Source organism: Rhea pennata, chromosome Z, assembly GCF_028389875.1.
Source record: "Rhea pennata isolate bPtePen1 chromosome Z, bPtePen1.pri, whole genome shotgun sequence".
NCBI classification, from domain to species: Eukaryota; Metazoa; Chordata; class Aves; order Rheiformes; family Rheidae; genus Rhea; species Rhea pennata.
In genome coordinates, this window is record NC_084702.1 from 41,814,374 (window position 1) to 41,828,063 (window position 13,690).

General features: G+C 37.2%; 1 protein-coding gene across 5 annotated transcripts in view; it reads left to right on the forward strand.

Annotated features, from left to right (window-relative positions):
• EPB41L4A (erythrocyte membrane protein band 4.1 like 4A) overlaps positions 1–13,690 on the forward strand; it is a 139,402-nt gene that overhangs the window by 78,497 nt on the left and 47,215 nt on the right. For all 5 annotated transcript variants that reach the window (XM_062600577.1, XM_062600578.1, XM_062600579.1 and 2 more), the window contains exons 8-10: positions 2,153–2,241; positions 2,623–2,686; positions 13,387–13,478. In XM_062600577.1, coding sequence (XP_062456561.1) covers positions 2,153–2,241; positions 2,623–2,686; positions 13,387–13,478 — 245 coding nt within the window. The remainder of the gene's footprint in view (positions 1–2,152; positions 2,242–2,622; positions 2,687–13,386; positions 13,479–13,690) is intronic.

A 13,690-nucleotide genomic window follows, 5' to 3' on the forward strand; every position in this document is an offset into this window, starting at 1 on the left:
CATGTTGTGGCTTAATGATATTCATATCCAGTGCTCCATGCCACTCAAGTTATTGGAAGTGGGGGAGTTACTGGAACATGCTTCAACATGGTCCAGCAAAATCATATTAAATTTGCAGAGTCTGGAAAATTTGTTTTCACTTAGTTTGGTTATGCCCTGCAGAGGGATCCCCAGCTGAGCTATGCATTGTAGTATGCTTAAGTCTAACCCATGAATATCATTGTTCGTATTTATATTACAGTTCAAGACAACATGTTCAAGATTGAAGCTATAGAAATAGTTCTTTTCATTACCTGATCATATTGAAAATAAATTTGCCCTTAGTAGTTAGTTCATTCTGGAGCACAGGCAGAAAGAACTCAGGGAGATGAGCCTGAGCTTTCTCACTTCAACAACCACACGGAAATATAATTTCTATAATTGGGGATATAATTTCTATAATCTGTCTCACAGCTGATATTTTTTGTGGTTCATGATCTGCTGGTATAGAGCTAAGGTTCTTCTGTATTTTCCCAAGCAGATAGATTAACTAACTTTTGCAGCTGACTTTTAATCTCATGCAGTGATTCTGAAAATAACCTCATGCACTAAGATCTGCAGTCTTTCAAGCACCCTCAGTATCATGAGGTATTGATGTGGTAATAATAATTATGCATAAAGGTAGAAGGGTAAGCAAAAATTAAAATCAGATTTATAGCAGAATTTTCTTACCTTTCCTGTTACCACTTCTCTTCACTCCCCAGGAGAAGTACCTGCCATAATACTCTGTAATAAAGGCTTAAGTACGAAGCTTGACTGTTTTTGGAGCTGCTACTGGAACAAATCAAAACTAGCAGCAAAACTAGCAGCTCCTATTACTTGAACTGAATCATTTGACTTTTAGGCACTCTGTGCCCATTCATGCTTCTGCACTGCAGGCTTCGGTGTGATCAAAGACATTTCATTGATAATGGGAATGCCTAGGGGGACTAGAACAATTTTTGCAATTTCCCAGCAAAGTTAAGTGGTAAAAATGCTGCCACTTTTCCCTCAATAGATGATTCTAAATGTGGAGCCACAAATACTGCAACTTTCTAAAAGAAAGAAGCCATTCTGAGATGACTCATTTCGGTGGCCTCTTCTATTCCACAGAACACTGAAGTCAGCGTTTTTCTCTGAAGTGGGAGAACATGATGAGTTACCTGATTATTGTTGGTGATTACTGCTGAAAAAAGAATATTGTCAAATTGCTTCCAGAAATCATTTACGCTTTTCTCAGATTAATTCAGAATGAGCTCAGGAAAACATGATAAAAACTCCTTGTTCGTTAGACATCTAAGCAGTAATCCAAAAGGGCTCATATGAAACTTCAGAAGACTCAAGTTTTTTAGAGCTTGTGACTTCTTCAAACATGAAACTGTAAGACTTTAGGTTGGGCAGGAGAGCTCAGCTCCTTGTCTGTTCTGCCCTCTACCCAATCATCTAATTCTGATTATTGACTACAGATAAGGGAGTTGGGGGGCTTCTGCCATTCACCATCAGATTTTTCATTGTATTCTGTACAAATACGATTTGCAATTCAAGTATTGATCTCAGGAATGGTTTCCTTTGGAAAAGATGATGTGACCCTTCCTTGTTACTCTTGGACATTGCTACACATTCTGAAGAAAAGGTTTTAATCTCTCAAAGCAGTTAGTTTGTTTAGGACCACTCTGTAGCAGCACAGAAGTGATGTTATTTTAGAAGGGAGAGAGCAGCTGTGAGGTTTAACTATAGTGAGGTAGGTCAGGAAATCACTGTGTACCTTCAGCTAGGGTTTAGAGTGTCTGTTGCTATCATGTCTTAATAAAGAATTTAGTTCCTGAACTTTGGTCATTTGCCAAATAGGTGAAAGTAATTCCTTTAATAAATTATTTTTATTTTACTCTGTGAAATGTGGAAACTCCCATTCTTTCCTTCACTACTATTCTTTTTTTGCCTCTTTTCATCTGTGCATAAGAGTTTCCTTATAGGAGCTTTTATCATTAGATCAAGTACTGTTTCCTCATCCCAGGAAGGACAAAAGAGTGTGTTCAAGTCAATCATCAGACTACCTTCCTCCGCTAGACCATCCTGCTACTGTGGTGCAAATTGCTGCTATAAATAATTGAAAGACATATGTTTTATTTTCTAGGGTGAAAACAAATCTGAATATTTTTTAGGATTAACACCTGTAGGAGTTGTTGTCTACAAAAATAAAAAACAAGTCGGGAAATATTTCTGGTATGTATAATTTAAGTGTGTTGTCTGTGTTTAAACAGTGTTATTGAACAGAAATGTATGATTTGTGATTTATATTTTAAAGTTGATTTTATTTAGAAAAAACATTTCACAATTGGAATTCCTAATGTGGATTATTCAAAATTTTTAATTCCTTAATAATCCAAATATTGCAAATATTTATTGAAATATTTTACCTTTACTCGACTCGTGCTGAAATGTTTAAATACTGCTAATTTCTGCTGACACCTAGCATGTACATGCAGAAAAAATACTACCTGTAAACCTTTTTTGTCTTTGTATGTAAATATATGCAACTTTGTTTAACTATTTATGAAGTCAAAGTTCCATGAACTTCTTTTTGTCTTTTTTACAATATTACAGGCCCAGAATTACAAAAGTTCACTTCAAGGAAACACAGTTTGAACTCAGAGTCGTGGGAAAAGATGTAAGTTTTTATTCAAGCCTGAAAAATATAAATAATCTCACTTTTTAACTAATTGTGAAATATTGTGTATCCATCAAAGTGAAACTGATTTTATTAATAGTTACTGCAAGAAAACGGTCTTACCCTGAAGTGTCATGTTTGCGTGCAGTTTTAGCAAAGAAAAAGGAGGAAGAAATATTTTCTGCCCATGTTTTGTGGGTATGGGGAGAGAGCTTCAGCGGAGTAGTGTTGACGTGGGGATTTTATAACAAGCTTTCATGTTTTCATACTATACTATGAATTAGAGTGGACTACTTCTACAATGCCATGCTTATGGTATGACCTGCTTTTAAACCAGGCAAAATCTACAGGGAAAGCTAATGCCCACTGAAAAGTGGAGAGCAGAAAACTCAGAAAGCTTTCGGGTGCATAAGGTGTTTTATAGCTTTGAAGCAGAAGCAGCTACCTTATATAGCCTGAAACACATTTGTCTGTATCTGGTTGAGTTACGAATTTAGTTTTATTTTTTGAAAATACTTTGTAGATCTCCTTGGAGTATCAGGAGTGAAAGTTTAAAGACAGAATGTTTTTTTTTGTGAGAAATATTTTCTTGCTGGAAACTCTGTTTTTCTCCTTTCAGGTTACTTACGTAAGTTTATTCATCTGTGTGGTGGTTGTTAGTCTCGCTCATGATTTTTCCAACAGGTCGTTTGGTGCATTCAGTACATTCTGAGAAATGTATGTGTTGTACTGATTGAATTTGGTTCTGTTGAGGGTAGTATTTGTTGTGCTTATGGAGATGCATTGGCAAGTTTTGCTTTTGTTACTCAGAAGTGGTTTGTTACTGTTCATTGTGCTGGTCTATGGGAAGTTTATTTCTGGTGATGTGTTTGTTGAAATAAGAGAGTTGTTTGAAGGCTGGGAGAAGGTTGGGAAAACTTTTCTCAATGTTTCACTTCAAGGTTGAATGCCTGTTCATGTACAAACAAGTCCTGGTTTGACTTAAAAGTGAATTGCATTGAAGTGATGCTGTAGTTTGTTTGATGTCGCATGTATATATTTTTTGTTTGAACCATCTGGAATTGCAAATGTTTAACATGCTGAAAGGAAAACCTGGAAGCTTTGGAAAATGTGCATAAGTTTAGATTATGAATGCTGATCGCTTATAAAGTTCGTGAACATTGTGTATTAATGATCCTAATACAAATGCTTTGACAGCAGTTGGCAATTTCGAGTCCCAACAGGTATTTTTAGGAAATTGTTCAAGAGAACAGTAAGTACAAGGGCGTGTACCATCATTATAATCTACATTGCAACTAATACTCATTTGAGTGCTTCTACAGTATTTCATATCCTAACAGGTTAAAGAAATGACAAAAGGGCCCAGAAATACCATCGTCTTCATTTTTGTAAACATTTTTGTTACCATGAAAAAATGTTTTTGGAATAATTTGACAGTAGTCTTAGCCTCTAGATTAAAATCATTGTAGTAACAACTCATCAGATAACAACAGATCAGTAGATCTGTATGACCATAAGTTCTAGTACCTCCACAAAAATGTTACTCACAAATTTCTTTTATTCCTCCTTGCTTTGGAATAAATGCTATTGCTTTGTCCTTTCATGTGAGAAATGAGTTTGCAATATATGGTAGGAGAATAAACATACCATTTTTGCCTCATGCTGCATCCTTGAATATCACCTTCCAGCACAAGGAATTAATACTTTCCTAGTTACAGATGTAGTATACCGTGTCTGGAATGTGTTACTCATTTCCAGACAGTTCAGTTACTAGGAAGATGTTCACAGGTTATGAGGGAGTTTGAATGACGCCAGAAGCAGTCACAGGGAAGAGCTGAAGAACTGTGTCTACTTTTATCTCCATATCTTTGAAAGTTTTATTTCCTCCTTTAGTAGCATTTGGTGAAATAAACATGGTGGACTTAGAAGGATGTATTTTGAAATATTAAATACAAAAACTTTTCCAAACACAGAGTGAAAGTGGGTGTAAGGGTCTAAGAAAACTTGACAGGAGCAATGCTCAAAAGGAAGAGTTATTAATTAAGATCAAACAGGGAGCAACAGTTGCAAGAAAAGGAGAAAACTGTCCAAACATCAGGGAAAAGATGCACAGGCAATAGGATTTATTAGACTGATGAGTATTCTCCATAGGAAATTGATGGAAGGATATGACTTAAAATTAGTTGGAGAGAACACTAGATAAGATTTAGGAAAAGGTGAAATAATGGAGATTTTCCTCGTCTCGTTGTTGGAGTTTTATGGCGTAAAGGAGTTAACGTCATGTAATACTAAGAACAGATTGTTTCTGGATATACTGAGTGCTTTGTATGAATCACAGTTTCCGTATCGTAATGAAGACTCCGTACACACTGAATTTTAGTTGTCAGTTACTTTTATTCACACTCACAGACTCCTTCCACAATATACTTGTTCATCAAGAGGAGGTTTTTGATGCTCTTCTGCCTGCATGGAGCTACTTATGGTAACATCTCTTTTTTAAGATAAATTTTTCTGAGACTTTTCTAAACCTACTAAAAAAATTTGAACATGCCATTCCTGGTAAATGGGTGGAAGAGAATACTCTTGTCGTCTTTGTAAATTTAAAAATGTCAGTCTAAATGTACAGCTCTATGTCCTTAGGCCACCTAGAGAATACACTGTGAGGTGCATGTTTCAGAATAAATTGTTTATCGCTGCTGCTGCTGAATTTGTTGTTTACATTGTTTCAGTTTTCATAAACTTGATGATTTACTGAACACAAGATATTTATTGTCTTACAAGACTGTGCTTCACCTTCCCTGCTTCGCATTGTAGTCTCTTGTGCTTCCTCAGATCTCTTCCAAGAGGCCGTTTCCTGTGTATTTAACTTCTTCATTAGGTGTATTATTCCTACATACCTATTGCTATTGTGTGCCTGCATGGTTATTGGTTTTAGCTTTTACTATTTTGCATTAATTCTATTATTACTGTCCTTTCGTAAACAAAATACTGCTCTTAATATTTGGCCATCCCTGGCGCATCCTGACTTGTGAGACTAATGACTTGGACGAGCTGACAGAAATTGTTTTTCAGTAGCGTTTATCACTGAATCAGTATTTCATTGTCCCCCAACTTGACCCATGCTCTGCACTGTGAACTAAAAACATGCTAGTCTTTCTGTGAAATGTCTAAATATCAGCATGAAATTAGGAACTTTTTTGCTTTATAGATTGCAAAGAGAGATTCCCTGAGCAGAATAATTAGAGAAATTTTTGGTGCAGCTCCTCTTTAAGAAAATGAGAGATATGCACAATTCCTATTAGCATAGATGTCTGTTTAACAACGTGTTGGAAATCATCCAGCAATACAGGTGGCTGCAGAAGGCCCCCAGGGCAACAAAATTGAGTCTAACCACAATGGATTTGGTGTGCGGACATGAGTAATTGGAAGGGTACGCTACCTACCTTCTGTACCTCCTCTGTGTGAGAAAGGCAGCTTGCTTCCTCAATTTCGCTCGGCTATGAAGATGAACGAAGAGAGAAGAAACATGGTTTGATAGGTTTGGTAGGCTAGGAAATTAAATGTAATAATATGCAGCAGTTACAAAAGTGGAGCTGCCTTGTTCATACTTAGGATGGGTTTCTGTTCTGATCCCCACAACTGGATGCTGTTTTTTGCAAGAGTTCCTTTTACTTTGGTTACAGTGTGTCTGAGCATGTAAGCGAATGATTTCACTGGTTCACAGAGTTTTTGCAAAGTTTCTGTACTTCTTGCTTTTCATGCTTATTTTTCAGGGAATGTGAGCAAGTTCGATCTGCAGAACACTTGCTTTTGTTATTTCTCATTTTAAGAGAGGAGTCTTTTGGAAGGCTGAAATTTTTGCTTTGTGATGCATTTTGAAATTTGGTTTGTTTCAAGTCAGAACAAACCCCCAAAACAATGCAATTAAAAATGATTTGCACAATTGCAACATGAGCCTTCCTCTGCAATCATTCTTAGTCAGGTGAAGAGGCCCAACTCAGCTGAAGCTGTAAGGAGAAGTTGATAACGACAGTATTGAAGAGCCTTACTAGCAACTGGTGCATGTAAGAGGAACTTCAGGGCAATTCCAAAGTGTGTAATGACCTCCCTTCTGCTGGCTCAAGCTTGTCTGAACACAAAATTTTTATTCTTTTATATTGTACTGGGAGATCCTGGGCTTTTGTTTTAAATTAATGTCTTTATTTACTTTAATCTGCTTTTTACAGGTTTTAGAAGTCTGATAAATGATTATGTTAAGCTGGTCTAGCCTTACTCCTTTGCGACTTCACACGCCTTTTTTTCCATTTTGAGTTACATTTCGGTATACAACTTACATAAATTGCGTAGGAGGAGCTCTCCATTTGATTTGTTCCCCATACACATTTTCTTGTGAAGATGGAACAGGGCCTGGTGAGATGTTTCTCCTATCCTAAAGTCCCATTTAACTTAGGTTTCCATTCAAGAAAAAAATAGCATTTTGATTTTTATGATAGCTAAAGAACTAAAAGTAAATTTGCATCATTTGTATTTGTGCCCACTTAAGCCAGAATGGTGGTGGAAGCTAAAGGGAGCAAGCACTGTGATATTAATACATTGTGTGTAACTACTTTTTCTTTTTTTTTCTTTTTTTTTTTTTTTTTTTAAAAAAAAGTCTTCTAAATCACCACATACTTGTAAGAATGGCTCAAGGCTTGATAGCTAAGTCAACATTTTTGAAGGAGAACTAGGATTCTGATTCCTGAGTAAACTTAAAGTGGTAGTCATTAAAATGTTCATGTAAGGATTTTTTGTAAGTTATTGTTTAGTAATTTTTTTGTAATTGTTGAGATCATATGAGGCTGAGATGTTTTAAAACTTCACATGCTTTATCCATAGTAGCACAGCATTATTAATTTTAATTCTTGACTTGTATAATGTGCTTAAACATAATTATCTAACTAGAGATTTCAGGTGACCTTGTGTAACCAGTGTTGCACTCTCCATTACAGAAGCTATGACGGGTATGTGTTGTGTAAATATGTGAAGACAGAATATTTTCTATTGAAAGAAACAATTGATAGTGTCCGGGTGTGTGCGTGGCCTGGCAAAGAATAATGTTTGCAAGCAGTAGCTTTAGAGCTAGTATTAACATTTCTGTTACATGTGCATGCATATGCAATGTGCTTTGTAATGGGCCAGGGTCCTTATTTATGCTAAATTAATATTCAGCTCAACTGGAAAGAGTCTGTGTGTTGGCAGAGAATTTCTATTAAGTGTTTTTTTCATTTCCCGAGCCTGGACTGATAGGGGATAACGTGTGTCCTGTTATAAATTAGAACAGCTAAGGTCTGCTCTGAGACATGGATTTTCAAACATTTTTGACCTGTGGAGTTTTAAAAATTTTCTAGTGGAGGTGCAGTGTTCCATGGAGCTAATGCAAGTCTGCTGACAGAAGGCTTGCTTTTCCCTGTTATCATAGAATTAATCCATAAACTTCACAGCCAGGGGATCTTCTGATCCCCCAGAGGGGAAAACCGTCGTTTACAAGTCTTCCCTTACAGGCAGACTCAAGCTTGCCCTGCCTGGGTACTGGGCTAACTGGACATGAGCCAGTTCTGTGCTTGAAGCTGTGTAATCACGTTAGTGTGGCAAAGCCAGCTAGGAACTGTTTGCAAAAGGCAGTATGGGCACTCCCTAAGTAAAATGTCAGCTGTGGCAGTCCCAGAGGCATTTTATGGCTCTACCTAGCAAAGGCTTTCTGGCTTGTCTCCTTTGAGAGAGGGCTTGTCTCCCTTACACGCTTGCAGTAAGAGAGGAGCCAATGGTGGAGTGCTCTGCCAATTAGCAACCTTTTGGTGCAGAACATCTCAAATACCCTGCCAGGTCAGTTTTCTAGCTGCTTTGAGAGGCAGTGTAAAACAGTCAAAGGCTGTGGTTACATGTTTGGTTGGCAGTATATTTATAAACTAGTAGTGTTGTCAGACTATATGCATTGCATGTGCTGGTCTGTCCCTCCCGTGGGTAAAAATAGCAGTGAGGAGTGGCAGCATGAGCTTTAGCACGTTCTAGAGACTGAAAGGCAAGCTTTTAAAGCATTTAGAAGGAGAAGAGTATTTTGTATTTGTCCTCCCAGTTGTGTAGTTTCTTGGCTCTCTCAGGTTAAGCAGCCCAACAACTAGATGGTGCTGCAAGGGGCAGTCCTGTTCCTTGGCTGCCTTTGGCTGTATGGTCCTGGCACCTTTCTTACCCCAGCTCTGATGCTTGTCTGATCCTCAGGGGAGCTGGTGCAAGTCAGAGACATGACTCAAACCCATCATACAAAAACAAGTCTTTTTCTGCTTGATTGACTGGCACGGTTGGCTTCTTGAAGGATGAGACAAACACCAAAGCTGGTGCAGAGAAGGAAGGACTGCATGGCCAGAGATGAGGACAGACTTCGGAGTGGACAGATGGAGCAGGACCACTCTGAAGCCATGTTGTTACCATTGTGTTTTGTGCCACCTCACCTTCAGTTCAGTTTCAATCAGTTCACTGGGCACTCCAAAAGCAGCAGGATAAATAGCTTGGGGTACTTCGTGAGGCACCAAACAACACTGGGCTTCAGCATGTGGAATTGTCATTTCCTGTAACTCATCAGTAGAAGTACAATAGCTCTTTCTTTTGGCTCAGATATATTATACTAATTAAAAATTCCGCGGTAACTCTCACTATCTGTGAAGAAATTATAATAAGTCAAGATGGTAAAGATGTTGCCTCTTAATGGAAACAAAAGGTGCATGATGTTAAAGGGGTAAGATCATCCTTGTTTTACCTACACAAAAAAAATATTTCTTTAGGGGAGGATGATTAAAGCTAGAAGATGTTAATGCCTTTAGTACTACCTTATTTTTAAATATGCACTGAGGAATTGTGAGGGTAATCACAGTACTGTTATGATACATCGAACCAGCTTAAAAGTAAAAATAGAGGAAATCCTAGACCCAAATACGCTGTATGCAGAGTCATATTGGGGTTAGTAGCAGTAATTTACTGAATCCTTCCAAGAAAAATTGAAAATCAATAAAAGAATTATGAGATGTCTCCTCTGTGTTGGTGAAAGACTTTGGGAATTATTTTCTTAGGCTTCCTATCTTTGATAAAATTTAGCTGTGCCATTTAACTCATTACAAGCATCCATCATGAGATGATACTTTTCAGATGTGTGCTGTTCCTTTGAATTCAAATAAATAAAGACAGCGTGTTGTCAGAAAGCTTCCTACTTCCTCCCCTAATTTTTGGAGACAGTGGGTGATATGTTTGATCTGCAAGGCGACACTGTTTCTTTCTTAATGCCTTTAATTGCTGCATACTAAGTATGGGCATTTCAACTCACAATTTATCATCAAAATCTTTTACTTCTCAGCTGAGATGCATTTTCTTCCCTTCAGAAAACAATTTCTTCAAAAAATGTCATCACTAGTATTTGCTGTTGAAATCTTTCAATTGCAAGAAACTGTAGCTCTTTTAGGTGCCTAATTACTTTTCAGGTGTTATGTATCATTTGTTTTATATATGGGAAAATTCCAAAACTTCAAGAATAAAAATTAGACAGACTAAGGAGAACCTTTTCCCTAATGGGAATTTTTCCCGTAATTTTAGTGGCATTCAAACTGGGCTAATAATAAAAAAATGGTGGAAATACCTTATTTTAAAAAGGCCCTCCAAAAAAAGCAAAACACTGGCTTCTCCCCCACAAAACCCCAAACTTTCTTCTCCCACATTATATAATTAAATAAATATAAGTGCAGCAGAGGATTCATTGCCTAAATATAAAATTTAGAAGTGAAGGAAGAAGGAGCAAGATCCTGCATATTAAATGTGAGTTATTGGGTTTTTTCCTAACAGAATTTAAAATGAATCATTATATTGCAGAAAGTCTGTAATATCAGAGATCTAATCTGAGATTACTGTTTAAAATTGCCTAAGTGGCTAGAACTGTGTTGATTTATATGAAATCATACCAGGTGATACTCTGATCTAGAAAGTTTGGTGTAAATTAAATCATAAAATCTGAAATTATGTTTCTTTCACATGTAGAATAAGCAGAGGAAAGTACTACTTGGTATTTCTTCACTGAAAACCTTAGTTCCAATTCAGTGGGTAGAATGACTGCCAGAGGGTTATGAGCAGTTGAAAATGCCAGTATAAATAGTTTTTTCTCCTTGGCAGTCTTAGAGATTCCCCATGAAGCTTCTGGGTGCTTGGATTTCTTTTAGACAGGTTTTAAAGTTTTTAGGTTTACCTTTTGTGCTCCCGGTTAAACCCATTGTGTATCTTGTAGAGAAATTAAGATCCCTGTGAAGCCTGAGACTGTCTTTTTAATAATTGTAGGAATATATTTATGGGGCTAATCTAATATTTATTCATTTATAATATGCAGCATAGCGATCTCAGATAAATCCTACTTTTCAATATTTGCGGTGGCAGTATTTCTTACTGTACTCTTCTTTCCTTGCTGTGATGCCCTGGAGGGGAAAACATGATTTTGAGAGAAGACTACAAGGGGGATTTTCATTCCTTGGATATTTCTTGCTTTTGTCCCAGCCAGACACTTAAACTTTTCTAGGGGGAAAAATATAACTAAGGAAATAAGCTCATTTGTATGTCTCCAATTTTTATTTTTATCGGGGAATGAAATCTCAGTTGTTCTAGCCACGTGTGCAGAGTTCTGTCATTTTTAGTGTTACTTGCTTGGAGTTGCTGGAAAGGCTGCGTGAGCAGAGGTAATCTGTGATTTTGTGAGGCTGCCGGACAGCCTTTAATAAGGATGTAATTGATTTCTTTGTGAGAGGTGAAATTCTGCATTCTAGAGAACATGCTGAGTTAGTTTGCAGTTTGCAAGTTGCTCTCAGGTCACAAGACCTAATTACATAGAGAACATGAGAAACCTGCCAGAACGCTTCAGCCCCATACGCAGGGTGCTGCAGGAGTGTAACGTGACACAAGAGCATCCCTTTCCTAAAGCTGGCTGCTGAGAGTGGGGTGAGGCATGCACCTGCTGTGACTGCCTGAGCGCGGAAGCGGTTTTAGGATTCGGTTGCGTCACGATTGCTCACCCTGCGGAGAGTCCGCACTGAGCTCGGCAGCACTATTCGTTCTTCGTGCAAATAGCAGATACGGAACTAAACACTTAAATTTACACAGTGATAGATAATTGGAAATGTATTTTATGTGAACCATTTTGAATGTTTCAGTTGTCGGAAGCTGTGTGTGCAAGCTTTTATTCCTGGTCAAAATGTAAAATAGATTAGAAAATATAAAGAAAATAGAGAATATAAAAAGAATAAATAAAAAAAATAGATAAAAATTGGTTTCTATTTCTCTCTGTAAGCAGTTTGGTCTGATTTGTAAAACTGCTTAAGTACAGGTTTAGGAACAAACTTTTCAAATTTCATTTCTTTTGAAAATAGTCTTTACATCAGTGTTACAAAAAGAGGATGCTATTTTCTTAGTATCTGACTTGGTAGCTAACTGTGTGCTTAAAGCTGAAATTATTTACATCACTTAGAAACAGCTGATTCATTTGCAGGATGTGCTGCCTAGGTGCTGATGTGTCTGTGGTGTATTTTCCACTTTCTTGCAGAAAGGACATGTATAGTTGCATTAAAAACTGATTTGTTGTAGATACCTGGTATAGGTAGTGTGGGTATCATGGTTCATGGCCAGGTTATAATTTCATACTGAGTTCTCATGACTTTGTGACCTTCCACAAAATTAAAATATTATGAAGTGTGTGGATACCCACCTTTAGGTTTAGGTCAGGTTTGTGTCTCTTGTAATATGTGTCACCAGAAGGGTGTTTCAGAAGGGTATTTCGGTAAGCAAAGGATATAAATGCAAGTCTCGCGTTTCTTTCTCTAGTGGTTCTTCTTGTCTATTGGAAATATTTCACAGTCTGTAGATGTCTTAACTTCTCTTTCGTGTTTCCCTATGGTTCGTTTTTTTCATATTTGCTGCACTGACTGCCAGTTTCCTGTGAATAGACTTCAAGCTTTTGAATATTATTTTTCTGTTGTCTTTCTTCCTATAGCTGTCCCCTCTATAGGTGAATTCTAAGTCTTTTTATGTTGAGCCTTCTTTTTAAGTACTTTGAATCATTCTGAAGTTAATGTTATTCCTCTATCTGTCCTTCCGCTCACCTTTTTGATTTCCAGATTTATCTCGTTTCTTCTCTGCATGTATGTCCTGTGTATTTTCTCTTTGCATTGTTGTAGCTTATGACAAATCTTCTATTTTTCTGCTCCTTTTATTCCTTCCCTGGATATATGGCTAAACAGAACCCTGGGAAGATTATATTTTTTTGCTTGGCCACATGAGGTGCAGTTTCAGAAAGCATCAGAAACAGACTATCTGAAAAACTTTTTCTGCTTTTTAGATAGGAAGAAGCTGACATCTGTGGACCAGAATCAAGGAACAGAAGTGTTTCAGTAATCTCCTTGCTCTTCTTATTTTCCATGTCTGAAGAATCAGTCCTTTAAATAATTATTTTCAGGCAGTAAGAAACAAAAAAAACCTTTGAAATAAAGAGCTGTACAAAATTATAGTATCTACATTCTTCTTAGTCATGTCTTTTCTTATGTACAGTGACATGAGGAGGATGCCTTCTCATGCTCAGTAGCTGGAAGTTCTCTTCACTGGCAGAATCCTTCATAGCAGCACTGTTTGTTATGTTCTGTTTTCAGTGCAATGAAACGTCCTTCTTTTTTGAAGCGCGTAACAAGACTACATGCAAGCATCTCTGGAAATGCTGTGTAGAACATCACACGTTTTTCAGGTGAGTGCTGCTGAAGTTTAATGTAATTCATTACCAAATGAGGGATACTACCTTCAAAAGAATCTTGCTATAGCTACGAGTGGTATAACACAGACCTGCTGCCTGACAACTCTTGTTTCTTCTTTATTATAGAATGCTGTTGAAAGTTGATGCCTTTCTTTTTTTTATGATGATATAAAACAGTCATTTTAAAATCTTTCAGTAATTCAGTG